The 27,419-nt window shown below is 37.7% G+C and overlaps 1 protein-coding gene across 2 annotated transcripts in view; it reads right to left on the bottom strand.

Moving 5' to 3' along the window:
* Nucleotides 1-1,354: 1,354 nt before the first annotated feature.
* The window catches only part of DHX29 (DExH-box helicase 29), a 57,817-nt gene continuing 31,752 nt past the window's right edge, over nucleotides 1,355-27,419 (bottom strand). For both annotated transcript variants that reach the window (XM_003925852.4, XM_074385856.1), the window contains 15 exons: nucleotides 26,558-26,734; nucleotides 25,732-25,872; nucleotides 24,398-24,542; nucleotides 24,158-24,275; nucleotides 22,200-22,284; nucleotides 21,093-21,181; nucleotides 19,932-20,060; nucleotides 19,766-19,841; nucleotides 18,799-19,023; nucleotides 17,119-17,255; nucleotides 16,570-16,663; nucleotides 15,099-15,401; nucleotides 13,151-13,282; nucleotides 11,698-11,794; nucleotides 1,355-7,405 (listed from right to left, as the gene is read on the bottom strand). In XM_003925852.4, coding sequence (XP_003925901.2) covers nucleotides 7,353-7,405; nucleotides 11,698-11,794; nucleotides 13,151-13,282; nucleotides 15,099-15,401; nucleotides 16,570-16,663; nucleotides 17,119-17,255; nucleotides 18,799-19,023; nucleotides 19,766-19,841; nucleotides 19,932-20,060; nucleotides 21,093-21,181; nucleotides 22,200-22,284; nucleotides 24,158-24,275; nucleotides 24,398-24,542; nucleotides 25,732-25,872; nucleotides 26,558-26,734 — 2,001 coding nt within the window. In that variant the 3' untranslated portion in view covers nucleotides 1,355-7,352. The remainder of the gene's footprint in view (nucleotides 7,406-11,697; nucleotides 11,795-13,150; nucleotides 13,283-15,098; nucleotides 15,402-16,569; nucleotides 16,664-17,118; nucleotides 17,256-18,798; nucleotides 19,024-19,765; nucleotides 19,842-19,931; nucleotides 20,061-21,092; nucleotides 21,182-22,199; nucleotides 22,285-24,157; nucleotides 24,276-24,397; nucleotides 24,543-25,731; nucleotides 25,873-26,557; nucleotides 26,735-27,419) is intronic.

Genomic DNA, 27,419 nt, shown 5'->3' with positions numbered 1-27,419 from the left:
TGAACCACAGCAACTCCATCTCGAATAGGAGCTGGGTAAAATGAGGCTGAAACCTACTGGGCTGCATTCCCAGATGGTTAAGGCATTCTAAGTTACGAGTGAAATAGGTGGTTGGCACAAGATAGAGGTCATAAAGATCTTGTTGATAAAAGAGGTTGCAGTAAAAAATCCAGTTTAAATGCACCAAAACAAAGATGGCAATGAAAGGGGCCTCTGGTAGTTCTCACTGCTACACACCCACCAGTGCCATGACAGTTTACAAATGTCATGGCAACATCAGGAAGTTGCCCTAAAAAGGGGAGGCACGAATAATCCACCCCTTCTTTAGCATATCATCCAGAAATAACCATAAAAATGGGCAACCAGCAGCCCTTGGGGCTGCTCTGTCTATGGAGTGCCGCCCTTTTATTCCTTTACTTTCCTAATAAACTTGCTTTCACTTTACTTTGTGGACCTGCCCTAAATTCCTTCTTGTGTGAGATCCAAGAACCCTTTCTTGGAGGTCTAGATCAGGATCCCTTTCCTGTAATAGAATTATAGGCATGAGCCACTTGCCCACCCTCTTTTCACTTTCTTGATAGTGTCCTTTGAAGAACAATTATTTTTATTATATTAATAATTACATTGTCTCCAGCTTTACTGAGGTATAACTGACAAATAAAAATTATATGTAGTCAAGGTGTACAAAGTAATGATATGATCTATGTTTACACTATATAATGATTACCACAATCAGAGTAAAACATTCTTTACCACACATTTAACCTCTTTCATGTATGAGATGAGGCTACTTAAAATCTGCTCTCTCAGCCAATTTCAAGTAAACAATATATTATTAACTGTAGTCACCATGCTGTATACTAGATCCCCAGAACTTATTATTCATTTTGTAACTAAAAGTTTGTACCTTTTGACCAATATTTCCTTATTTCCTCCACCTCCTGGAAACTGTTCAACTCTGCCTGTATGAGTTTGACTTCCTTAGATTCCACATATAATGGGATCCTTCAGTATTGGACAAATAGTTTTAATTTTGATGAAGTACCGCCTTTTTTTCTTTCATTTCTGGTGTTTTTGGTACCACATCTAAGAAATCATTACTTAATCCAAGATCCTAAAGATTTACTACTATATTTTCTTCTAAGAATATTGTAGTTTTAGTTTTTACACTTAACTCTTTTTTGTTTGCTTTTGACGTTGTTCGTTTGAGACGGGGTCTCTCTGTCATCCAGGCTGGAGTGCAGTGGCATGATCTCTGCTCACTGCAACTTCAACTTCCCAGGCTCAAGTGATCTTCCTACCTCAGCCCCCCGAGTGCTTGGTTCTACAGGTGTGTACCACCATACCCTGCTAATTTTTGTATTTTTTTTTTTTTGTAGAGATGGAGTTTTATCATGTTGCCCAGGCTGGTCTCAAACTTCTGGGCTGAAGCAATCCACCTGCCTTGGCCTCCCAAAGTGCGGAGATTACAGGCCTGAGCCACCATGCTCAGGCTACACTTAGCTCTGTAGTACACTTTAATTTCTGTACATAGCATGAGGTAAGGGCCCAAATTCATTTTTTTGCATGTAGCTATCCAGCACCATTTGTTGAAGAGATTATTTCTCCATTGACACCCTTGTTGAAAAGTAGCATCACAGAAACATGGGTTTGTTTCTGGAACTTTCAATTCTATGTACTAATGTTCCTCAATTTACAGTGGGGTTACGCCCTGATAAAGGCATCATCAATTGAAAATACTGTAATAATACTGCATATCGCTAGCCTGGGAAAAGATGAAAACAAAATTTGAAGTACAGTTTCTACTGAATACATTTCACTTTCACACCATTGTGAAGTAAAAAAATTTTAAGCCAAACCATCTTAATTCAGAGACTGTATATGTCTATCCTTATGCCAATGAAATAAACCATAGTAGTTTACACCCCCCAAATACTTTGCTTTTTGAGATGGTGTCTCACTGTCACCCAGACTAGAGTGCAGAGCGGCATGATCTCAGCTCATTGCAATCTCTGCCACACTGGCTCAAGTGGTCCTCCCACCTCAGCCTCCTGAACAGATGGGACTACGGGTGTGCATCACCACACCTGGTTACTTTTTTCTATTTTTGTTGGTGACAGGGTTTTGCCACGTTGCTCAAGCTGGTCTTGAACTCCTGAGTTCAAGTGATCCTCCCACTTCACCCTCGTGAAAGTATTAGAATTACAGGCATGAGCCACCACCCCTGGCTCCCAAATACTTTTTGTCCATATTTCAAGATGGCAATTTGGAGAGGCTGCACACCACAGGGTAATAGCTCTGAAAAACTGTCATTTTGTGGGGGAGATTTGCATCTGTAGAGGAAATCTACATTAGTGAAGTAAACCCCAGATGCAAACAGGCTCTCTCTGAGGCCCCTCCTTATCTGCCTTATCCAGATCTGGGAAAGATTACGTTACAGGAAAAAGAGACTAAAAGTCTGACACTTTTAAAGGTCTGACAAAAAATTTTACATAGGCTACCATCTATTCTTTTCTGAGGGCTGCTACCCTTGAGACTTCATCAATATACAAAATTCAGTCTTTGCTCCCCGGGCCTTCCCTTTCCTCTCCCTCTCATAACCTGTCTTGCCACATTCTAAGCCTCTATTCCTTTGTGCTATACAACCTTCCTCTGGCCCCTCCTCTGAGCCTCCTATTTGGCATAGCTCCCATGTTTATGCACATTAATACATTTTATGCCCTTTTCCCCTATTAATCTCTCTATAGTCCGTTTATTTTAAAGAAATGATTGAACTTTCAGAAGGTGGAGGGAAGAAACTTCCCTTCACCCCTATACCAGCTTAGGTTATTTTATTTTTTATTTTATTTATTTATTTATTTTTGTTTGTTTGTTTGTTTTTGAGACGGAGTTTCGCTCTTGTTACCCAGGCTGGAGTGCAATGGTGCGACCTCGGCTCACCGCAACCTCCGCCTCCTGGGTTCAGGCAATTCTCCTGCCTCAGCCTCCTGAGTAGCTGGGATTACAGGCACGTGCTACCATGCCCAGCTAATTTTTTGTATTTTTAGTAGAGACGGGGTTTCACCATGTTGACCAGGATGGTCTCAATCTCTTGACCTCGTGATCCACCCGCCTCGGCCTCCTAAAGTGCTGGGATTACAGGCTTGAGCCACCGCACCCAGCCTAGGTTATTTTAAAATGATCTTTTGATTTCTTCCCCATTAGCTGAGTGACCTCAGAAATTTCAGCTTCTCAATTTCCTCATTTGTAAATCGAAAATATATTACCATCGTGTTGTGAGGAACCATACAAGAATATAATAAAGCTCTTAGTTCAGTGCTTATCATATAATGCTCAATTTAAAAACTGGAAATATACTTTCCCTTGATAATATTCCCTTTTCTTCCTGCTAATCCTCTCCAATGAAGACTTTTTTTTTTTTTTTTTTTTTTTTTGAGATGGGAGTGTTGCTCTGTCACCCAGGCTGGAGTGCAGTGGCACGATCTCAGCTCACTGTAATCTCCGTCTCCTGGGTTCAAGTGATTCTCCTGCATCAGCCTCCCAAGTAGCTGGGATTACAGGTGCCTGCCAGCACCCCCAGCTAATTTTTGTATTTTTAGTAGAGATGGAGTTTCACCATGTTGACCAGGCTGGTGTTGAACTCCTGACCTCAGGTGATCTGACCCACCCGCTTCGGCCTCCCAAAGTGCTGGGATTACAGGTGTGGGCCACCGCACCCAGCCAACTTTCTGTCTACTTCTAAATGTCTCATGCATAAGAACGGGTTTCATGAAAACGGGCAGGCATATTTATCACCAGGACTCAACAACTTCTTATCTGAAGAGAGTGATTTTCTCATGTGACACTTTATTTTTCGTACCATTGTATGTTAAGTTCCAGGGCACCTACCTCCTTTTCCTAATGACTGCAGCACATGGCCTGGTCCTCTCCATCCTTTTCCTGAATCCACACTGATGAACAAATATGCTGTTCATACTGTCCCGACTTTCAATTCTCCCCACATCCATTTTGCTATCCCTCAGCAGGGGAACTCTTTAGGTTTATTTATTATTGAAATAATTACATCTGAAGATTTTAAATTCTGAAATTCTCTCTCTGACCAGCCTCCCTACCATTCACTTATTCACAATGAATTTGGGATTAGATTCTGACCTCTCCATTTTCCTGGTCCATGTCCTCTGATCTGGACCCATTTGCCTTTAAATAAGCACTTTCAGTCACCCATTGAAATGACACAGTCTATTTCATTCTAAGATCCCATAGTCACTTGAATGCAAAAAAACCCACAAAAGACCAAAAAATCCTATCCACTGTCAACTTTATCAGCTTATCTGAGGCCAGTAAGTAAGCATTGCTGGGGAAAACCAAAAAGCCCTTCCAAGTTGATCCCTATGTTATTCTTTTTTAGTCGTTTGTTGAGCCCTCTCTGATGTTAATATTGCCCTCTTTGCTGGTTATTTCTATTTTTGCCTGCAAATCAGTGAGGGTCTTCAACTTTTTAAGAATATATTCATATTCAACCTATTTTGCTTTCTTTTCCTTTTTCACATCCATAAAGAATACTCTATTGGCTGCCCCACCTTTTCATTTTTGTTCACTCCCTAAAATTATTATTTGTGCCCATGCAGAAAAGAGTTAACATAGCAAGCCAGAGGTCTTTAGAAGAGACTGCTTGTAGAGCTCACCCTTGGCTGGAGCTTGGGAACCTGACTTGTGAAAAGTCCTCTGCTTTTTGGAGGACACTGTTTTGCCTGCTAGGGACACTTAAATACCTGCTTTCCTTCTGGGAGCCTGGAAGTTTGTTATGCCTGGTCTTTGTGCTTGTATGACCTGCCCCTAATAAAAAACCTTGTACTCTTAGTCTGTAGTAGGTTTCCCTGAGCAGAAACTACATAGCACATAGGAAGCCTGTGTATCCATGTGATGTGTCTTTTTCCCTTGCTGACTTCATTGTATATCCTTTCTCTATAAAATCAACTTTAGCCTCTGAGTCTTGCAAGTCCTTCTGGTATATCACTTAATGTGCAGGTGGTTGTGGGACTTCTGAAAGAGTCCTTCCTTTCCACCCTCCATTCAAACTGAGCTCAAAAGGTCGATGTATTCATTAAACCTTAGTAATCTTTCCCTACTCCATAACACCTGTTGACAATATTTATGCTTTAAAAAATCTTCTTCCTTGGCATTCATTAAGATAGCCCTACTCTTGCCCTTCTCATACCTCATTTGGCATTTATTGAATGCCTATATATGCAAGGCATTGTGTTAGGTATGCATCAGTGAGTGAAACAGTCATGGTGCAGCATATGTTCTAGTGAGAGAAGAAAAGCAAATGGTACAAGCTGAGAAAAGCACTGTGTAATAAGTAAAAGGGGATATGCAATTCGGTAGGGTGGCCTGTGCAGAGGGCTTTAAAGCAGGAAAGTCTAGTAAAGAACCAGAAGCAATGTATTATGGCAGGGAACGCCATGTGTAAATGCTTAGAAAAACAACTTGGCTTCTTCTAGGAACTGAAAAGAAGCCTAGGGTGGCTGGAGCACCACGAGACCAAAGTGTGGAGATGAGACTGGAGGGCAGCAAGATCAGTTAGAGAGGTTTGGAGGTCATGTTTAGAACTTTAAATTTTAGGAGCAATGAGAAGCCAAGTGACACAGATACCCTTTAAAAATATCATTCTTTTTGGATTAGAGAGGTATAAAAAGGAGGAGAAAGCCTAGTCAGGAGATTACTACAATGTAGTAATCTACATTGGTGTAGTGAAAGACAGTGGTGACCTAGGTCTGAGTGGGGACTGGGGAGATGGAAGAAGCAAGGGACTTTGAAATACAGAGTTCTGCAAGATTGTAATTTGAATGATCTTCTCACCCCTTTGGTGATTACCTCAACTCCCACATCTTTAAATACATCTCTGTGTGGAAGACTCTAACCCTATGACCTTACCTGAGTCACAGGGTTATGAGTCACTGTTTCACATTTCAAAGGAATAATGATTACATTTCAGAAACCTAAATAGTTCTGGAGCCATAATGCCTCTGTTACTTACAATCAGTGTGATCTCAGACATGTTATTTCACTTCTCAGTTTCCTCATTTGCAAAATACAAATAGTAGGTTAATGCAGTACCTACCTCATAAGTTGTCTATAAATGAGTTAATAGACAACACAATTTGGGGTACTAGCCTCCATTTGTCCCAAGAGGAAATGCCTTCAACACCTAGTCTAGCTCTTTCTCCTGACATACCCATTTCTGTTAATGGCTCTAAAGATTCCAAATCACAGTCACATTTGACTCCTTGTTCTCAATTCCCTTGCCACAATGCAAGTAGAAACCTAAAATTAGAGACTGCTATTAAGTACTGTTTTTACTTCCATCTGCATATAAAAGTTATAGTTTTGTTTGTTCATCAAAAAACATTAAAATCTATACTTGCTATGAGAGCCAAGCAGTTATACTAGGTTCCTATTAAATTCTAATCTTTTGATCTTCAGATGCAATTTTTGCCTTTTAATCTAAAAGGGACTATATCTGAAGTTTATCAACAATCTGTTGATAAATGCAGAGAAATCTCTCTAATAAAAATGGAATTTCAAAAGCAAACAAATAGTAAGCAAAACAAATAGGACCAATGAAAAATATCTAAGCACGCTTTACTATGTCAAAATTACTGACCTTACCAGTTCAACTGTATAGACAAAAAGGGTTCAGGGGCAGGGATATCACAGCTGTAGCTTGAGGAAAACAATGCAAGCTATCCATCCCAAGGCTAACCGGAGTATTAGTTAATTCTGCCTGTCTTCCAGAACTACAGGTTTATGCTTTTTGAAAGTTACTAAAATAATAGGTGGCATCTATTAATAGTGCACTTATTTAGGTTCTGAAATTGAGTATCGAATATTAAATAATTGACTTCTGAAGTTGTTCCTTTTCATGGAAATTTAATGATAATTGGTTTTGGAGATTATTTTCTCTTCTGGGTCTATAGGGTTTAAATTCTGCAGACATCAACAACTGACAGAGGATGAGGCAGCTACATAGAGAATCACAACATTAAGCTACAGATAACCACAGGCACGGGCCTGGCCCTTAAGGCATACAACGATGCACAAAACATGGATGATACCAAAGAATTTATTGTAAATGTAGTGGCAAATACACTGAGAATAATCATCATTAAAAAGGAACTAGAAAATTACACATGTTTAAAGTATGTGCTTTTCCCCCACCACCTTTAAGTTAATGGCTAGTACCAACATTTTTAAGTCATGAAATACTTAATGTGATGGTCCATTTTCAGATAATTTCATGACTCTATCTTCACCTGAATTTTTAAAGTGGTTGACCATGAATTTCAATTTCAGTTATTCTCTGTTTTTATCAATTCCGTAATGATCTGCAGAATCTTGTCATCTGAGTGGAAGAAAAAAAAAATGCCACAAATAAATGCAACATTGTCTAATTTTCCAATGTATACACATGTAAACGAGAGGTATACATCACTAGAAGATTTTTTTTTTACATTAGAATACAGAATTAACAGCAGTAATATTGTCTATAAAATATTTTTTGCCCCACATAGATTTTAATTATTGCTGTAGGTTATGTTATACTTACTTTGACAGAAGTTAACGTTTTGAAAAAAGATAATATTTGTATAGGCTAAAGCCCAAAGAGGTAATATGCTAGGAACTGTTACTTCTTTATAAGGAATTACAAATTTTATTCTATAAAAATTCCTTGAAGGAAGTAAGTTTCTCAGCTTTTTAACTTGGCTGAAATATACGGAAGGCTCTACTGACTCTTCAGCGTTCCTCAGAGTATAGCAGAATTTCCAAAGTATGAGCAAGGAATAAAGAACTGTTACCAGTTTCTCCATGTTTAGTCCAAAGGAAACAAAAAATTCTAACAAGGAAGTGCTCTTGGAGAGGTGTCAATGGGGAAGTGACAGACCTCTCTATACAACAAAGAAATCAAATACCAATTATTTCACAAACAGAGCAACAGGCTGCATTATTTGCTAAAGGGGTTTTGTTAACAACTGCTTCTACTTAATCATTACTCTGAAACTGTGATTTCCTAGGAGCCTCATAACCACTCTTTAGATAGTTGTAATTATCCGGGCTGCAAAACTGAAATTCTACATTTACATTAGATACTCAGAGAATGGGCTGGCTTTCAATGGTTGCAGTGGCATTAGAAACAACAATAACAAAAAAGTTCGAGGGAGGGGAAAAAGAGAAGTCGTCTGTGAAACTGGAACAATGGCAGGTCTAGAAACAATGTTTTTATTTTTTATTTTTTAAGAGATGGGGTCTTAGGCCAGGCACGGTGGCTCACGCCTGCAATCCTAGCACTTTGGGAGGCCGAGGTGGGTGGATCACGAGGTCAGGAGTTCGAGACCAGTCTGGCCAACATAGTGAAACCCCGTCTCTACTAAAAATACAAAAAATTAGCTGGTGTGGTGGTGTGCACCTGCAATCCCAGCTGCTCAGGAGGCTGAGGCAGGAGAATCGCATAAACTTGGGAGGTGGAGGTTGCAGTGAGCTGAGATCACACCACTGCACTCCAGCTGGGGTGACAGTGTGAGATTCCATCTCAGAAAAAAAAAAAAAAGAGAGAGATGGGATTTCACTCTCGCCTAGGCTGGAATGCAGTGGTGTGATCACAGCTTATTGCAGCTCTGAACTCCTGGGCTCAAGTCATCTTCCCATCTCAGCCCTCTGAGTAGCTGGGATTACAGGCGCAAGCCACTATACCTGGCTCTAAGAACCATGATTTTTTTAAATTGAGGAAAACAGAGTAAATAAACTATAAGAGTAAGTTCAGTTACTTCTTTTTCAAATGTTTGGCATTCTATCACAACTTTTCATTATAAATCCAAGAGAGGGCAATAACATATTTCATCCTTCCTCCCAAGTCAAAAGTAAACATTATGCCCAATGGTAAGTTCTGCTCTCTTTTATCGTAAAGGGAAACACTGATATCATTCCAAAAATTCATTTTGCTTAAAAGTTGAGGTTCAATATATACTTTATGAAATGTAATTATTTCTAATGACACAGCTGTAATGCACAAAGCTCCCTCAGAAAAGAGCCCACATGTCTTAATATAATGTTAGGACTTACCTGTTTCCAGCAATATAGGAAAATTAATACATTTTACTGCTTATGCATTCACATTTAGTTATACAAATAAACACAGAGTATGAGGCTTCATGGTAGCAGAACTAGATCAGTAGCTCCCCCAACTTGCCTGACTGTTGAGAATAAACTGGGGATACTCTGTTCAGTACAATCATACTGAAGTCACTGATCAATTCTTTTTTTTTTTTTTTTTTTTTTTTTGAGACGGAGTTTCGCTCTTGTTACCCAGGCTGGAGTGCAATGGTGCGATCTCGGCTCACTGCAACCTCTGCCTCCTGGGTTCAGGCAATTCTCCTGCCTCAGCCTCCTGAGTAGCTGGGATTATAGGCACGCACCACCATGCCCAGCTAATTTTTTTGTATTTTTAGTAGAGACGGGGTTTCACCATGTTGACCAGGTTGGTCTCGATCTCTCGACCTCGTGATCCACCCGCCTCGGCCTCCCAAAGTGCTGGGATTACAGGCTTGAGCCACCGCGCCCGGCCAGTGATCAATTCTTAACATTAAAAGGACAACCAAATTTAAGTGCTCCCTGATGTGATGCAATGGGAAGAATATAGCACCAACTAGAAAGTATTAATTTCCTCAAAACTTGATTCTAATCATACCTCCAAATACAACTACCAGTTTATAGGATATACAGGAAATAGAGTACATGTTAGATCACGAGTATGCAGCTAACCAAACCCTAAATGTGGGACATTCTACCAGAAAAAGAACCCAGTTTATTAAAAATAATTAACTGCATTTAAAAAGGGGATAGTCCTAGAGGGGAAGTGTTACAGAGTAAAAGAATTTAAAAATAATATAGCCACAGGCCTCTCGCACAGAGATCAGTATGTCTAGGGTAGGTCTTTAGACCCTGTATTCTTTGCAACTGCCAGGATGATTTTGATGATTTGGCATGTTTGAGAAACACTGCAGTGGGCAAACTGCAAACTCAGGAGTTCATTTCAGATTTATCTCTTATTTTTTGATATGAAGTCTTGCTCTGTCACCCAGAGTGGAGTATAGATACTTGCCCTAGCCTCCCAAGTAGCTGGGACAACAGGCGCATGCCACCAGGCCTGGCTAATTTTTTTTTTAATTGTTTGTAGAGATGGCGTCTCCCTACGTTACCCAGGTTGGTCTTGAACTCCTGGCCTCAAGTGATCCTCCTGCCTCAGCCTCCCAAAGTGGTGGGCTTACAGGCAGAGTCACCATGCCCAGCTCATTTCAGATTTCTGTTGAAGGAGAATGTATTTATTTTATACAGAGAAACAGCTCTGCATTTGAAAGAAAAACATGGTGGAAAAACCATGCTGAAATAAACCTGACAGAAAGTCCCTAAATCATACACACACATATACAAATACATACATGGGAGTGTGTATATATACATATATTTCTTAGAGATAGAGAAATGTTGTCCAGGCTGGACTTTAACTCCTGGGGCAAGCAATCTTCCCACCTCAGCCTTCCAGGTATAGGCCACCATGCTTGACTTATTAGTTTTTTTTCATAATAGCTATGTCACCAGTTTACTAAAATGTCAATAAGTAGCAAAGTTTATTTTGCTCAGTTTTATTAACCTTTTTTTCTATGAAATGGCTAGAAGTTTAGAAATGAAGTTTAAAAGAGACAGGAATAAACTAAACCTTAGGAGGATAATTAGGTTGTGAATAATCACTAATTGAGGTTGATGGAATTCAGCATAACATAGATGGAATCTTTAAGATTTCAGTATGCTGGCTGGGTGCCGTGACTCACACCTATAATCCTAGCACTTTGGGAGGCTGAGGCCGGTGGATCACGAGGTCAAGAAATCGAGACCATCCTGGCCAATATGGTGAAATCCCATCTCTACTAAAAATACAAAAAATTAGCCGGGCGTGGTGGCACATGCCTGTAATCCCAGCTACCTGAAAGGCTGAGGCAGGAGAATCACTTGAACCCAGGAGGCAGAGGTTGCGGTGAGCTGAGAATGCGCCATTGCATTCCAGCCTGGGCAACAAGAGTAAAACTCTGTCTCAAAAAAAAAAAACAAAACCAAAAACAAAAAAAGATTTCAGTGTGCTTTAGTATATTCCAATGTTACCAAAAAAAAAAAAACAATGATTTGTAGAATATTTCAGATTTTCTCTTAGAAGGTTGTTTTTTTTTTTTGAGGCAGTTTCACTTTTGTGTCCCAGGCTGGAGTGCAATGGCATAATCTCGGCTTACTGTAACCTCTGCTCCCAGGTTCAAGCAATTCTCCTGCCTTAGCCTCCTGAGCAGCTGGGATTACAGGTGCCTGCCATCAGGCCCCAGCTGATTTTTTAAATATATTTAGTAGAGACAGGGTTTCACCATGTTGGCCAGGCTGGTCTTGAACTCCTGACCTCAGGTGATCTGCCTGCCTTGGCCTCCCAAAGTGCTAGTATTATAGGCATGAGCCACCACGCCCGGCCTCTTAGAAAGTTTTTCCATGCATTAATACATAGGTATGTATACCTATGCATGTATGTGTATATGTATGTGAATATATGTACCTATATATGTATGTGTATACTCTTTCACTTACAGTAAAGCAAACACTTACTTTCAAGGGACATCTTTGGATTTTCCAGCTTTTTTCTTAAAACAGAATCAATAAGAACTCTCAGCTGCTTGAAAATGACAGCTATCTTTACAGGGGCCTGTTAAGAGGAGATGAAAAAATGGACAAAATCAATCCAGGGCAGTGTGCATATGTTTAAGTAAATCAAGGTAAGCATATAAACCTTACAGTCTGCCTTAGCACGTCTTGCTTTTAATGGAAAACACAATGGGAAAAATACAAAATTATTTCTGCTAGCTAAGCATGCAAACCTCTCAGTTTCCTTATGAAGTCTGATAATTCTTCCCAAAATAAGGCAACTATTACTCCAATAATTGTTTTCTTCTCTATTTATATCAACTCTGTGGAAGTTAAGACTACAGTTTCCGGGAGGGAAATTTTTTAAACAGCTTTATTGAGACATAACTTACCATAAAAAACTCACTCATTTACACTAATTTCAATAGCTTTTAGTAAATGTATAGAGTTGTGCAACCATCACAATCCAGTTATAAAACATTTCCACCTCCCCAGCTTCTTTGCATAAACTGCATATTATTGTTAGCTGCATTTAAAATTCACCTCTCATTCCTAGACAAACAGCTATCATGGAATAACCTAACAGAATGTAATAAGTTTGCTTCGTTTAAGCTGGTTAATCTTGATGAGAGTACAGAGAGATAGATAAAACTTATTGCCAGAAAGGAGAAGACGGCATCTACAAGCCAAGGAGACAGGCCGCAGATGGAATCAGTCCTGCCAACATCTTGAGCCCAGACTTCTATCCTTCAGAATTTGTTGTTTTAGCTCCCCGCCGCAAAAAAAAAAAAAAAAAAAAAAAAAAAAAAAAAAAAAAACTTACTGCCAGAAATAAGCATGGTTGGTCTAATTTTTCCAGAGAAGAATTCAACAGTATGAATTATAAACTATGAATCTGTTTGGTCTTTTATTCCTTTTTATTCCACAATACAGTGGAATGAGAATAAATTTGGGTATCAAACAGTCCTATATTTGAATCTTGCTCTGTCAATAACAATCCATGTAAATCTTGGGAAAATTATTTAATTTCTCACTGTGTTTGAGTCTTTATTTATATAAAAGAAACTACAGAAATTATCTAACAAGGTTGTTAGGATAGTAATTAGGGAAAAGCCATATAAAGTTACCTACTGAAAATGAGTGAGTTTTTTTATAAAGTTAACTACTGAAGTACCCAACACATAGATAGAAAGCTAGAATTGCTGTTAGTAATAAATAGAATTTGTAATAGCAATATAACTTGATTTTCAAATTTATAGATTTAAAACCACAGAGGCAAGATAAAATAAGGAATTCTTCTACTTTAAGTCATATTTTAGGAAGAAATTATGTGAACTCCAATAAAATTTTAAAAAGTGTACCTCAATGGAACTGGAAGTTGAAAAACTTTAATAATAAAATCAGTTGTACTATGTACCTGAAAATAGATCCAGCCATCAATAGAAAGAAGACGTTCTCGGTGTTGAACTTCTATATCACCACCAAAAAGTAAAACTGGAAAAGGGGTTATTAGGGTAGTTTCTCTCAAATACACTCTGGCATACCTTATCTAGATGGGAAAAAGGGAGGAATAACTTCAAAATACAGAAATAGAAGGAAGTCATTTATCTTTTTCAAGTAAGCATTTTTCTACAATTAGTTTAACACTACATTTTAAGCCAAGAGTTTTTGTAAAGCCATGTTTTCATTTTCTTATGTGTATAATTTATCAATTTTATAATAATTACTGTTACCACCTGTGTATTTATACTATTAAAAGGCATTTTAAATATTATTTCTAAGGCTGAGTTATATACTTTGAACATAAAGGAAACTAGGTACAAGCAATTTTATAATGCTAATGATCTTGAATAATTAATGTTAAAATTATGATTAATTTTCAGTTTCTGGTTCCTAGACCAATATTCAGCTATGGGCACCAACCAGCAATTTCTCATGTTTTGCATTTAAGTTTGATAAATGTTGAGAGTTATTCAAACCAGTGATTGAAATAATGGATCTTTATTACTTTAAAGGTCAAGAAACAAAATGGAGGCACTCTTTGTAAAGGGAGAAGAAATATGTTTCAATTTTTTATGTTCCCTTTTTCTTCTCATACTGCCTTAAAAATGTGTGAATATAAGGTAGGTAACAAAAACCCAAAATATGAAGAGAAAATGCCAACCTAACCTTCACAATATGTTAAAAGATAAGTGGTGGGAGAGGATGTGGAGAAATAGAACACTTTTATACTGTTGGTGGGAGCGTAAATTAGTTCAACCAATGTGGAAGACAGTGTGGTGCTTCCTCAAGGACCTAGAAATAGAAATTCCATTTGACCCAGCAATCCCATTACTGGGTATATTCCCAAAGGATTATAAATCATTCTATTATAAAGACACATGCACACGTATGTTTACTGTGGCACTGTTTACAATAATAGCAAAGACTTGGAACCAACTCAAATGCCCATCAATGAGAGACTAGACAAGGAAAATGTGGCACATATACACCATAGAATACTATGCAGCCATAAAAAAGAATGAGTTCATGTCCCTTGCAGGGACATGGATAAAATAGAAACCATCATTCTGAGGACACTGACACAAGAACAAAAAACCAAACACCTCATGTTCTCACTCATAAGTGGGTGTTGAACAATGAGAACACATGGACACAGGGAGGGGAGCATCACACAATGGGGTCTGTTGGGAGGGTGCCAAGGGAGGGACAGCTAGGGGGGAGGGATAACATGGGGAGAAATGCCAGATGTAGGTGACGGGGGAAGGAGGCAGCAAACCACATTGCCACGGGTGCACCTATGCAACAATCCTGCATGATCTGCACATGTATCCCAGAACCTAAAGTACAATTAAAAAAAAAAAAGAAAATGCAGTGGTCATGCAGCTCCAATTCAAAAGGTTGACTGTTTTCATTGTAATCTATAAATATTTGCTATTAAATAATCTTTGGTGATATTGTGACCAAAACTTGCAAATCATCCACAGTTCTAATACACCATCCAACATCCCTTTATATGGGAACAGCACATACAACTTGTTTTTTATTCCCTTCTGAGACAGCACCTTTTAATGAAATACTCAGGGACTGATACATTATTAAGCAACATCGATTTGCTATTACTGCCTTTACTTCAAGTAAAAGAGATGATAGGCAGAGTAGAAACCTTACTATTTTTTTTTTTTTGAAGAGAAAATAGCATTTTTTATTTGAGAAGCTATGTGCATCTTGATTTCAAATATTAACAAAAATGAATAACTTCAATTTGTGAAGCAAATAAAATACCTGTTAGGGCATCGTAACTTGTTATGAATGACTTCTAGAATAATGTTCTGAATACTGGAATTTAAGCATGAGTACTTTACCTTCTCCTGGTATAAGAGCCATCCATGAGTTTGCAAATCTCGATTTACTGAGGATGGATGTACTTGTGCTTTGCCTTGGGCTGTCTCCACAATGCAGGCCAGTTTTTCTGTAACATCCACTGACTTAGTATAGATTATTTTCCCCACATTGTCATACAGTCCAGCCACCAGTACAGCTTTAAGAAGGGCAATTTCTTGGAAAGAGAGGGTCTGTGAGGCTCTGTTTCCTTCCCAGCTGGTAGAAGTTGTGGAAGATGAAAATCCTGCTGCCTTAACCAACTTTATTAACTCCTGCTTTACATCCTGGATTGGTTTATGTTAAAAACAGAAATAATCAAAGGTGATTAGAGAAATTTCCAAATAACATTGTAATTTATATTACTGCTTCCAATAAAAATTGACAGGATACTAATGATTATTTAGCTAACTATAGCCCAAATTACCTTACGGAAGAAAAAAAAAGATACTGGAAAGTCAAGAACTAAAATCAGCTATTCACTCCACCCTAAGACTTTAGATGTCTTAAAACATAAAAATGTCTAAAATTTGAGCTCAAGAAAAATGTGTCTGAACACATTTTCATTCACAACATCTACTTCCACAGTAGCTCTCCTTTTTCTCTGGAGATTTTTACTCAATGAGGATGGTCAACACAGAAATAATTGACAGAGAAATCTTGATCCTAGACTGCAAAGTACCTTCTTCATTTGTCTCTGGAACTTGAACTACTGGGCTCAAGCAATCTTCCCACCTTGGCTTCCTGCAAAGCTGGGACTACAGGCATGTGTATCATGCTCACTTAATGTTTTTATTTTTGGTAGAGATGGTGTCTCACTATGTTGCCCAGGCTGGTGTCAAACACTTGGCCTGAAGCCAACGTCCTGCTTCTGCCTCTCAAACCACTGAGATTATAGGCATTAGCCACTCTTTTTAATCATTTCTTGAACATATTATGATTATTAAATATTATTTTAAATCACTGTATAATACATACAAGTTACTTGCTGGAAGAAACAAGCAAGTACAATCACAAACATACTAATTCAATAAATGTTTTTTTTTTTTTTTTTGAGACAGAGTTTCACTCTTGTTACCCAGGCTGGAGTGCAATGGCGCGATCTCGGCTCACTGCAACCTCCGCCTCCTGGGTTCAGGCAATTCTCCTGCCTCAACCTCCTGAGTAGCTGGGATTACAGGCATGCGCCACCATGCCCAGCTAATGTTTTGTATTTTTAGTAGAGATGGGGTTTCACCATATTGACCAGGATGGTCTTGATCTCTTGACCTTGTGATCCACCCGCCTCAGCCTCCCAAAGTCCTGGGATTACAGGCTTGAGCCACCGCACCTGGCCAATAAATGTTTATTAAACCCTTACTATGTGTCAAGTATTTTCCTAGGCATTCTTTTTTCCAAAATAAACTTATTATAGTTATCCATGACTCTGAGTGAGAGACCTATGTTAAGAATTACCTCTAGGGTTAACAGTGATGTTCTATTAAGAAAGTTCCTCCGGCAATATGTGATTTCAGAACGATAGCCTCCTTCTTGTCTTGCTTTCTTCCATCTAGATAAATAAAATGTTAATTAATGAATAAAGTTCACCATGTTCTCTTTCCAAACTCTTTTTCTGAGCCAGTAACCAAAGTAAAATTTAATTAAATTATAATTTAAAAAGAAGTGGGATCTTGCTTGTTGTAGCAACCACCAATTATATATAAGAATATTAACATTAACAGATCTGTTAACAGTATTTGAACAGATATTTTCTGTTTAACAGTAAATTACTAAGTTACTTCAAATGTGAGTTAATATACATATGACACCAAATATATTATTCTTAAGTTTTAGGAAGGATTATAAAGCACACGAATCTCTAATGTAATTATACCTTGACAGATGAAATAACTAAAAATAAATTTAAATCTGAGATGCACATTTTAATGAGTCAAAGGTAATATTTTGTAAAGTAAATAACCTCAGGTAATTGGCTTATTGATAACAGCTAGATTATGTGTTTACCCTAGATATGCATTGTAGATCGTCAGGTGGTCTGAATCCGCCACAGCCAAAGCTGATTTTGCAAGATCTGCTTCGTCTTTTCGACCAATTGGTGTGGTAAAAGGAGACTTCTCTGTCATAACTGCAGCTAGTGTTGCCTATCCATAAATGACAAAACAATTTATCATTAAAGAGCTATCCAGTGAAAGTTAACTTATAAAAGAAAGCCAATCATAAAACAATCATACTTTAAGTTGCCCTTTTCAATACTTTTACCATGTTTTACTTTAGCTAACTGTATTTTCATTTTAAATAGTTATTTTTTGTTTCATTTTAAGGAATTTCAAAAATATATCCCTTTACTTTTATGCCCTTTCTGTGAGGTAAGGAGGTAATTATCACCAGAATCAGATTTAAAAAAACTGAACATTTGTATAAATAATTTATAGTCTGTCATACAGTTAGAAGCAATCTTGGAATCATAACTCAGTTATCTTGACTCCAAGACTGCTGAATTTCCACTCTCAGTCTGCAATGATCTTTAAAAATAATCGGGACTACATAACAATCCATTTGTTGTTGTAGGTTTTCAGATAAACTACCATGGGTATTTAATTCTGATAAATATCTATTTTGAATACTAAAGAGAGACTAGAGTAATAAGTCACATTTTCTTCATTCTGTTTTTATTTTTATTTTTGGATTTTTTAGAGACAGGATATTGTTCTGTTGCTTAGGCCGGGGTGCAGTGGCAATCATTAGCTCACTGCCCCTTCCTACTCCTAGGCTCTAGCAATCCTCCTACCTCAGCCTCCTGAATAGCTGGGTCTAAAGGGGTGTACCACCATGGCTGGCTAATTTTTTTATCTTAAATTTTGCAGAATCAAGGTCTCACTAAGTTGCCCAGGCTTCCATTCTGTTTTTAAATAGCCTTTATTGGTAATCCCAGAAAAGGCCATAGCTTGATAAAGTTGCAAAGTTGGAATGGCACAGCAAGCATATGTGCCCAGAGACTCCGAAAGATGCACAGAATTTAATTCTGAGATAATTTGAGAAAAGAGAACTCTGCTAATTATTGGCTCAGAGAGCCCAGAAAAGGGAAGAAAAAAGTTTTTGATTTTACTTTGTTCAAAGTCGGTAGTATTCAAAGCTTCCTAAAAATCATCCACTACATATTCCATTAAATATTTCAAGTGGGTTGAAAACGAAAGTTTAGACAAGCCAAAATCACTCACAAAATAGTACCTACAGTAAACTTAAGTAAATGGATGAACAGATTTTCAAGTATATAAATATAAAAAGTTAAATATTATATTTAAAAATTCTTATCCAACCTGGCCAACATGGAGAAACCCCATCTCTATTAAAAATGCAAAAATTAGCCAGGTGTGGTGGCACGCACCTGTAATACCAGCTACTTGGGAGGCTGAGGCATCAATCCCTTGAACCCAGGAGGTGGAGGTTGCAGTGAGCCTAGATTGCGTCACTGCACTCCAGCCTGGGCAACAGTGCCAGATCCTGTCTCAAAAAAAAAAAAAATTTCTTATCAAGCATTCAGGCCCTCTGGGTTTTAATGTTAGCATAGACATTCTATTTAAAAATTTTTTTTAATTAAAAATTGTTTTTAATTTTTAATTAAACTTGTAATTTCCTAGTCAAAGGATATTTAAAGTAAAGTAGCAGCAGCATTGTTTGATTTACCACTGGGTCAAGGCAGCCAAATATGGCACCAAAAATAAGCATCTTGCCAATCTTGACATTCACAGGTAAAGCTGCAAGGTGTTGGCCCAACGGAGTCAGTTTAGGCTCATTTAGTTCACAGGCTCCAATTCTTCGGAGCAAATTCATTGCATTGCTGATCACTTGGAGCTGAGGAGGATCTAAGGCTTTGGAGAGGAAATCTTCAGGAGAACCAAGATTACATTTCTGCAGATTAAAAAAGTAATAAAATTGGTATGAAATAAAAGAATTAACACTACCCAATGAGATGGTATTGGAACTAGTCTGACTTCAGTAAAATGTGTAAGTAGGGCTATCCTGTTATTTTTCTCACAATGGGGGTCAGAGGAGTGGTGGGGAAGACTGTATGAGTGTATGTGTGTGTTTGGGTGGGGAAGGAATAAGGATTAGGTTTTCCAGTCTACATTTTTAGTTTCTTCATTCCTGATTTTGACAGAGTCAAAAATCTAAGAACTGAAGGATATTATAGGTCTTTCAGTCTAAGAAGACCTTCATCTAGGTCAGGGTTTCTCAGTCTCAGTACTACTGATATTTTGGCCTGAATGATTCTTTGTTTCAGGGAGTTGCCCTGTACACTGTCAGATGTTTAGGCGCATCCCATATCTTTACCTACTAGATACCATTTACCCTCCCTGTCCAACTATGACAACCAAAAATATCTCCTGACATTGCCCAATGTCCCCTGGTAGGCAACAGTGCCCCCAGTTGAGAACTATTAGTCTAGGTTATGAGGCTGTATATTCATCTATAAAGTTTAAGTGTCAGGCAAAATCAAAACACGTGGATTTACTTAGATGGATAAGGGCATGTATTAAGGAAGATTTAAAAAGTTGAAAATCTAAAGCAATATAAGGTAAGTTTACATGTTCATTTTTTTCTTTTCTAGAAAGGGGCAAAGAAAAATCCATCCAAGTTCCCTTGAGATTACCATAATATGAAGGCATAATTCCTCCAAAGGTACACGTAAGATTTCAGGAACAGAATAATCCATAAAGCCTTCAAATCTGAAAAATAAAGTAATACTAAATACCTATTAACAGAAATGTCACAGAGTACAAGCTTATATGTTTTACATTTCCAATGCTATGCCATACCTTTCTCTTGTGTACATTCGGAAGCAGAAGCCATCTCTGACCCGCCCAGCTCTTCCCTGGCGCTGTAAAGCACTGGCTTTACTGACAAACGTCTCAACCAAAGAACTCATCTGACTGCTTTCATGGTACCTGAAGAAATGTTTTAGGAGAGAATATGTAGATAATTGACTTAAGTCAAAATTGGAAAAGCTGAATTTGACTCTTATAATTAAGTTAAACAGGCTTAAAAAGTCCATTAGTGTGGACCAATAGTTCTTAAATTATGCTTCATATTTAAATTATTTAGTAACATTGCATATAAATCTCATACTACAAATTAAAAGTCTGGCAAAAGCTAAACAAATTGTTTAACTTATCCTTTCTCATACTAATCTGATCACAGAATCTTTCTTAAATTTAGAAGAATACTTACACAAGAATTATTTGAAATCTTTTGAGAAGTGTTACTGTGAATATTACAATTCAACATACCTTTCACAATGCAGTTAAACCCTGAAAACATTTTCTCTGAAGGTATAATTCAAAGAATCAAGAATCTACTTTCTATTGACTAGTGACAGTCTCTTGCAAATATTACTATGGTTTCCTAAAACAGGGGATAGTGTATATAGACTACAATAAGCTACTAAAGGTGGTCTGTCCTAGTTATGCAATATAAACATTATTTATATAGTAGTAATCTTTTTGTTGAAGAGTCAGTTACAGTTACCTATTATGTTCCAGTTACTGAACTAGGCACTTTGAGTTATGAAATTTTCATTTTACCCATTTACAAATGAGGAAACTTATGATTAGAGAGCTTATATTACTTGCTCAAGAAATTTAAATTCAGCTCTTACTTCAAAAGCCAAAATGCTTTTTGTTAAATGTTTTACAAATAAAAGAATCTATAAACATTTATGTTCTGAAAATTTTTCTCAGCACTTTTCTAAAAGTAGCAGTATACTGGTATTACTTAAGGGAAAACCCATGACATGAAATTCTGACATTTACTCTCAGATATTTTAAAGTTTCCTATAGTTTCTCTAAGGCTTTTTGCTTTGGACAGAACTAGGACATTTAGGATTTTCCCTGAATGATTTTAGGATTTCTCCCAAGAATTCAAGAGCCCCAAACTCTTTCCAGGTTAGAAATGTTTTGATTTGGGAAATTCAGACTTACTTATTTTCTTTTGTTCTTCCAGTATCAATTACAAATACAACATCTGGAATAGTGATGCCTGTCTCTGCAATATTTGTTGCTAAAACAATCTGAAAATAAATAAAAAGCTTAAAACATTTAGACTACTTTCAGCAATATACCATCATTTAAATTTCTTAAGATAGTTTGAGCTCATGAAATTTAAAAACTGAATTTCAATTTCAGTCACAAAAATTTACATTCTATTTGCTATTATTTTATAATTTTAATTTACCGTAGTTTTGTCAGCTTAGCTTACTAATTCAACTAAATAGAAAATATAAATTTTTATTCCAACAAAAATACCACTCCCCTAATTCTAGTCAATCATCTTAAAAATGACATAAGTAGGGGACCAGGCACAGTGGCTCATGCCTGTAATCCCAGTACTTCGGGAGGCTGAGGTGGGCAGATCACCTGTGGTCAGGAGTTCAAGACCAGCCTGGCCAACATGGCAAAACTAAAACCCTGCCTCCCAAAATCCTATCTCTACTAAAAATACAAAAATCAGCCGGGTATGGTGGCAGATGTATGTAATCCCAGCTATTTGGGAGGCTGGGGCAGAAGAATTGCTGGAACCCAGGAGGCGGAGGTTGCAGTGAGCTGAGATCACACCACTGCACTCCAGCCAGGCCAACAAGAGCAAGAAACTCCATCTCAAAAAAAAAAAAAAAAAGACATAAGTAGAATGGGAAAGTGGACAGAGAATGGAGACAGCTTAGCATAACCCTTCAAAATTATTAGAAAAAAAAAATCATATTAATGTTGTTATCCTGGCTCTGTTAATTATTAGCTTTGTGACCTACCTAATGGTTTATGTACTATAAAAATTATCAGAGAGGATCTGCCTAGAGAACAGTGAGAATACTCTAAGGATTTAAATATCCAGTCTCACATAACGTAAATATTCAAATGCTTGAATTGTAACACTGGGTTCACTTTGATGATGGTAAGCTGCAGAACACTTGGAGTTGGCAATGTGCTATAAGGCACTTAATGTTAACAATTGTCTTTAGTGATAAAAAGTTATACTGCCCTCATGAAATACTCTCAGATAATAACATATAAATTTGCTGTACTAAATTTTACCTTCCTGACTCCTGGAGGAGGAAGTGTGAATGCTGCAGCTTGATCTTGGGTTGAAAGAATAGAATGCAGAGCTATCACTCTATATCTGAAAGTTAAAATCATAGTTCTTAGCAAGAGTTTCTCTTTAGAAGACACTGCAAAGAATAACAAAATTTATTTGCATATAACAAGCAACTTTAAAGATTTTTTATTATGAAAAATTTAAACATATGCAAAAGCTTACAGAATTGTACAATGAAACCCCATATACATGCATCACAGAGAATATAAACAAATTATATGGATAGGATTAAATTTTTTAAAATGTTCTAATGTTGAAGTTTATATGGTTTACTACAGAAGTAATAAACTATATCGGACAGGCGTGGTGGCTCATGCCTGTAATCCCAACACTTTGGGAGGCTAAGGCAGGCAGATCACCTGAGGTCAGAAGTTTGAGACCACCCTGACCAACATGGTGAAACACCCTCTCTACTAAAAAAAATAAAAATAAATAAATATATATATATATATATAAAAATTAGCTGGGCATGGTGGTGGTTGCCTGTAATCCCAGCTACTTGGGAGGCTGAGGCAGGAGAATCACTTGAGCTTGGGAGGCGGAGGTTGCATTGAGGCAAAATTGTGCCAGTGCACTCCAGCCTGGGGGACAGAGCGAGACTCTGTCTCACAAAACAAAAATATATTAAAACATATAGTAAACAGCTGATTAAATATATATGGACATAAACTGCAGGTTTTTTTGGAGTTTTGCATGATTCAGCGGGTTAGCAGAAGAGAGTCACCATCTTACTTTTAACCACAGGATTCCCTCTACTTAATCATATCAAGAAGATGAAGGCGGCCGGACGCGGTGGCTCACGCCTGTAATCCCAGCACTTTGGGAGGCCGAGGTGGGTGGATCATGAGGTCAAGAGATCGAGACCATCCTGGTCAACATGGTGAAACCCCGTCTCTACTAAAAATACAAAAATTATGCCGGGTGTGGTGGCTTAAGCCTGTAATCCCAGCACTTTGGGAGGCCGAGGCGGGTGGATCACAAGGTCGAGTGATCGAGACCAACCTGGTCAACATGGTGAAACCCCGTCTCTACTAAAAATACCAAAAAATTAGCTGGGCATGGTGGCGCGTGCCTGTAATCCCAGCTACTCAGGAGGCTGAGGCAGGAGAATTGCCTGAACCCAGGAGGCGGAGGTTGCGGTGAGCCGAGATCACGCCATTGCACTCCAGCCTGGGTAACAAGAGCGAAACTCCCGTCTCAAAAAAAAAAAAAAAAATACAAAAATTAGCTGGGCATGGTGGCGCGTGCCTCTAATCCCAGCTACTCAGGAGGCTGAGGCAGGAGAACTGCCTGAACCCGGGAGGTGGAGGTTGCGGTGAGTCGAGATCGCGCCATTGCACTCCAGCCTGGGTAACAAGAGCGAAACTCCATCTCAAAAAAAAAAGATGATGAAGGCTACGGGCAGTGGATCACGCCTGTAATCCCAGCACTTTGGGAGGCTGAGGTGAGAAGTTTGCATGAGCCCAAGAGTTTGAGACCAGCCTAGGCAACAGAGGGAGACCCTGTCTCTCTCTACGAAAAAATTTTTTATAATTAGCTGGGCATAGTGGTGCATGCCTGTGGTCTCAGCTGCTCCGATGGCTGAAGTGGGAGGACTGCTTGAGCCCAGGAGCTTGAGGCTGAAGGTGCAATTACACCACTGCACTCCAGCCTGGGCAACAGAGAAAGAATCTGTCTCAAAAATAAAATAAAACAGAACAAATGCAGAATATAGTACCTAAAAATGTTTAGTAGATAATATGTTGTAATGGAAATGTTTAAAGAAAAAAAATCTTACTTCGCCACAGGTAATTTTAACTAAAGGTGAAGACTTTGAAGACTCTGATCAAAGATTTTAACGTACCATATATTTTCCTATTTTAAAACCACCAGGAATATAATGAAAATGTATAGTTACCGTTCAGAATAAAACCTTCTATCATTTGATAGAAGATCATACAACTGCTGAATATGAGCAAGCCCTGGTAAAAAGATCAATACTGCTCCTTCAATATTTCTGAATTGGGGACTTTTATCTGAAATTTAAAAAAAGATATAATATTCAAAATAAGGAGATAAGGAACAGCATATAAAATATTAATAAGACATCTCCAGCTAGTAGAAATATTTTATCAAGTCAAATAGAAATAGAAATTACCTAAATATGCAAGAAGTTCCAAAATGAGATCCAGGTTGATTTTATAAGGATTCATATATAGAATAGCATGCTGAGTACGGCTGCTGTACTTTTGGTAAAATGGATTTAAATCAGCATTTGCTCCAGTCTGAACAGGGATGTATTCCTAAAAGAAATCCAACCAGAGGGAGCTGAATAAAAATATTAAGTATTTTTATAAGACAAAGAAGGAAAAAAGGAGGTATTTTCATTCATTCAAATCTGTATTTTTCTCATTGTCACCATTACTATTTTGTTAAAATATAGGAAGAGTATTATTTTTAATAGTGGTAAGAGTATCAGAAAGTATCATCTTTCTCCTATAATTTAATGTCATCCAGCCCTTAGGTATAGAAAACCTTTTATCTTGGCATATATAAACTAAAAGAATTGTAGAAAAACATATTGTAATCATGTATGCATCAATCTGTGGCAACTAAAAAGCAGTCAGGCCAAGGGAGGCCATAACTTTAATAAGGAGCTTGTACTTGCCTCATTCCTTCTACATTCTACTTTGGCTCCTGAATTCCAATCACATCTTCTGAAATAACTAACTTTTCTAAGGGCTTTTTTTAGTTTGTAATTTTTTACCTCTGGTGTTTTAGGACAAGATTTTAGTTTTTGCTTTCTTGGTCTATCTGCTTAATTAAAAGATAAAGTAACTTTAACTCTGTGTTTTCATCAAATTGAAAACATGCATGAAACACCATGGATATGATGAAAATGCTGGATCTATTACCACTGGCTAAAATGCAAGATAACATTGCTTTTGTGATATTTCTGAAAACACGTAATTGAGACTAACTTCCTAGGAAGAACAATGCCCTAGACAGCTTCACCATCTATCACTATCTACCTATCACTATCTTGCCTCTGCCCTGCTCCTGCCAGGACAAAGGCTAAGAAAACCAATGGCAAGGATCTAGATTTGGGGCTTGCCCTATCCTGACCATCTTTGGTGTTAAGACGAAGTAGGAAAAAATCACTACAAAGATACTCCTCAATAATTGATCACTGTTATGAAATTGTTATAAGAAGTTGCTTCTAACTTGTATGGTCCTTGATTTTGTATGTGTATCTATATGGCCCAGAATAGTATAAGATGACAATCAAAGTATCACAAATCAAAGACTACAGTCTATGAAAAATAAAGATTAAAGAAATGACCTTCAAAATTTGCTCATTCTCAGACATGTTCCTCATCTATGAAATTATACTCAAATTCAGTGTGTTAACCATATGATTTTGAAACTCTTGTGGCAGGTTATGCCCTGGGTTATTATTATCTGTTATCTTTCTGAATAGTTTCTTTTTACCTGATATTTTTTTATTCCCCCTGCCTTGCTTGTAACATTAATGGTTACTTCTTCTTCCTCTTCCAGAAATTTCTGACAGTATTCTGAGTCTTTTTCCAGTACAAAGCCTGTTTCTTCTATTATATCTTCAAGATGAAAAACCTGGATAGAATAAGGCATATAAAAGGGTAAATTCAAATGCATTTCAGTAAATATCATTTTAAAAAGAACAAAGGGATACCACCTTTTGAATGTCACCAAATGCTAATTTAGAATATTATGAAAAAAATTTTTTTAGTATTATTTGGGAATGAAGACTTGGTTGACATAGAGGGATTGTCCCTTACGTCCAAGACAAATTATATTATGAGATGTATCTATATATACATATGAAACAGTTAAGTGTAGACTATATCAGCTGAACTGAAAAGGTAAGAATCAAGACTAGAATATGTAGAAAAGAAGCTTCAAAGACAACCCTAAATTTGAGGGTGGGTGAAAAGGAGTTCCTTACTGCCAGGTAGCCACTCTTTTTTTTTCTCTCTCCCTAGTCACTAGATGACCAGGATGGGTAGCTACTCTTAATCTGAATATAATGATTTTCATGTGAAAATAAAGTTTTATGTACTGTAGCCCTCAGGGCTTGAGTCAAAACCCTCCTTTCTCCTATCCAACCTCAGGCAAGGCAGTAGTAGCCATCTGATTCCTAGGGCTGTGTCTGGATCCTCTGTTGACTCATTGTACCTAGGAATGGTTCTGGGCTAAGACTACAAGGGCCCATCTCCTAGGCAAAGAACCTGGTGGGAACGCAGTTTCCACTTCTACACACATTATAAAGAAAATTTACCTCAACAGGATAACTTCTTCCTGAAATTCTGAGAATGGGGCAATGTGTGAAATATGTAGAAAATTTTTCACTGTCCACAGTGGCACTCATTAGAATCAAGTGTAGATCAGAACGTTTCTGTAAAATTTCTTTCAAGATAATTAGTAGGAAGTCAGACTGGACACTTCTTTCATGAACCTAGTTTTATAAAGGGAATAAAAAAATTCATCATATATTGTATAAATTCTAGTAAGAGGCTTAAACAATCAGACATCCAGATTTACTAAAAGTTATTCAATATTTAAGTACATTCAGTACATATGCAAGGAGGAAGAAGCTATATGTTTTAAATAAAGCAGATCTTCAGAATTGAAAATAAAATCATTCTCTAAAATTGAAGCCACTGAAAATCAGCATATAGTGAACTAGATTCGCTATGACAGCATGACTCTACCCTGGGAGATGGTTTGCAAATCAGATCAGATACAGCTGATAAGGCCGGATGCAACCCTAAATTTGAGGGGTGGGTGAAAAAGGAATTTCTTATTGCCAGTAGCTCATGTCTGTAATCCTAGCACTTTGGGAGACCGAGGCGGGCTGATCACCTAAGGTCAGGAGTTTAAGACCAGCCTGGCCAACATGGTGAAACCCTGTCTTTACTAAAAATACAAAAATTAGCTTGGGGTAGTGGTGTGCACCTGTAATCCCAGCTACCTGGGAGGCTAAGGCAGGAGAGTCACTTGAACGCAGGAGGTGGAGGTTGCAGTGAACCAAAATTGTACCATTGCACTCCAGCCTGGACGAGAGTGAGACTCTCAAAAAAGAGAGAGAGAAAAAAAAGAGCTAATAAGAGTAAGGTATATCCCAAATTTCACTTAGAAGC

This window comes from Saimiri boliviensis, chromosome 1 (assembly GCF_048565385.1).
Source record: "Saimiri boliviensis isolate mSaiBol1 chromosome 1, mSaiBol1.pri, whole genome shotgun sequence".
NCBI lineage: Eukaryota > Metazoa > Chordata > Mammalia > Primates > Cebidae > Saimiri > Saimiri boliviensis.
The sequence above is the reverse complement of the archived record's forward strand: the minus strand, read 5'-3'. Positions and strand labels throughout refer to the sequence as shown.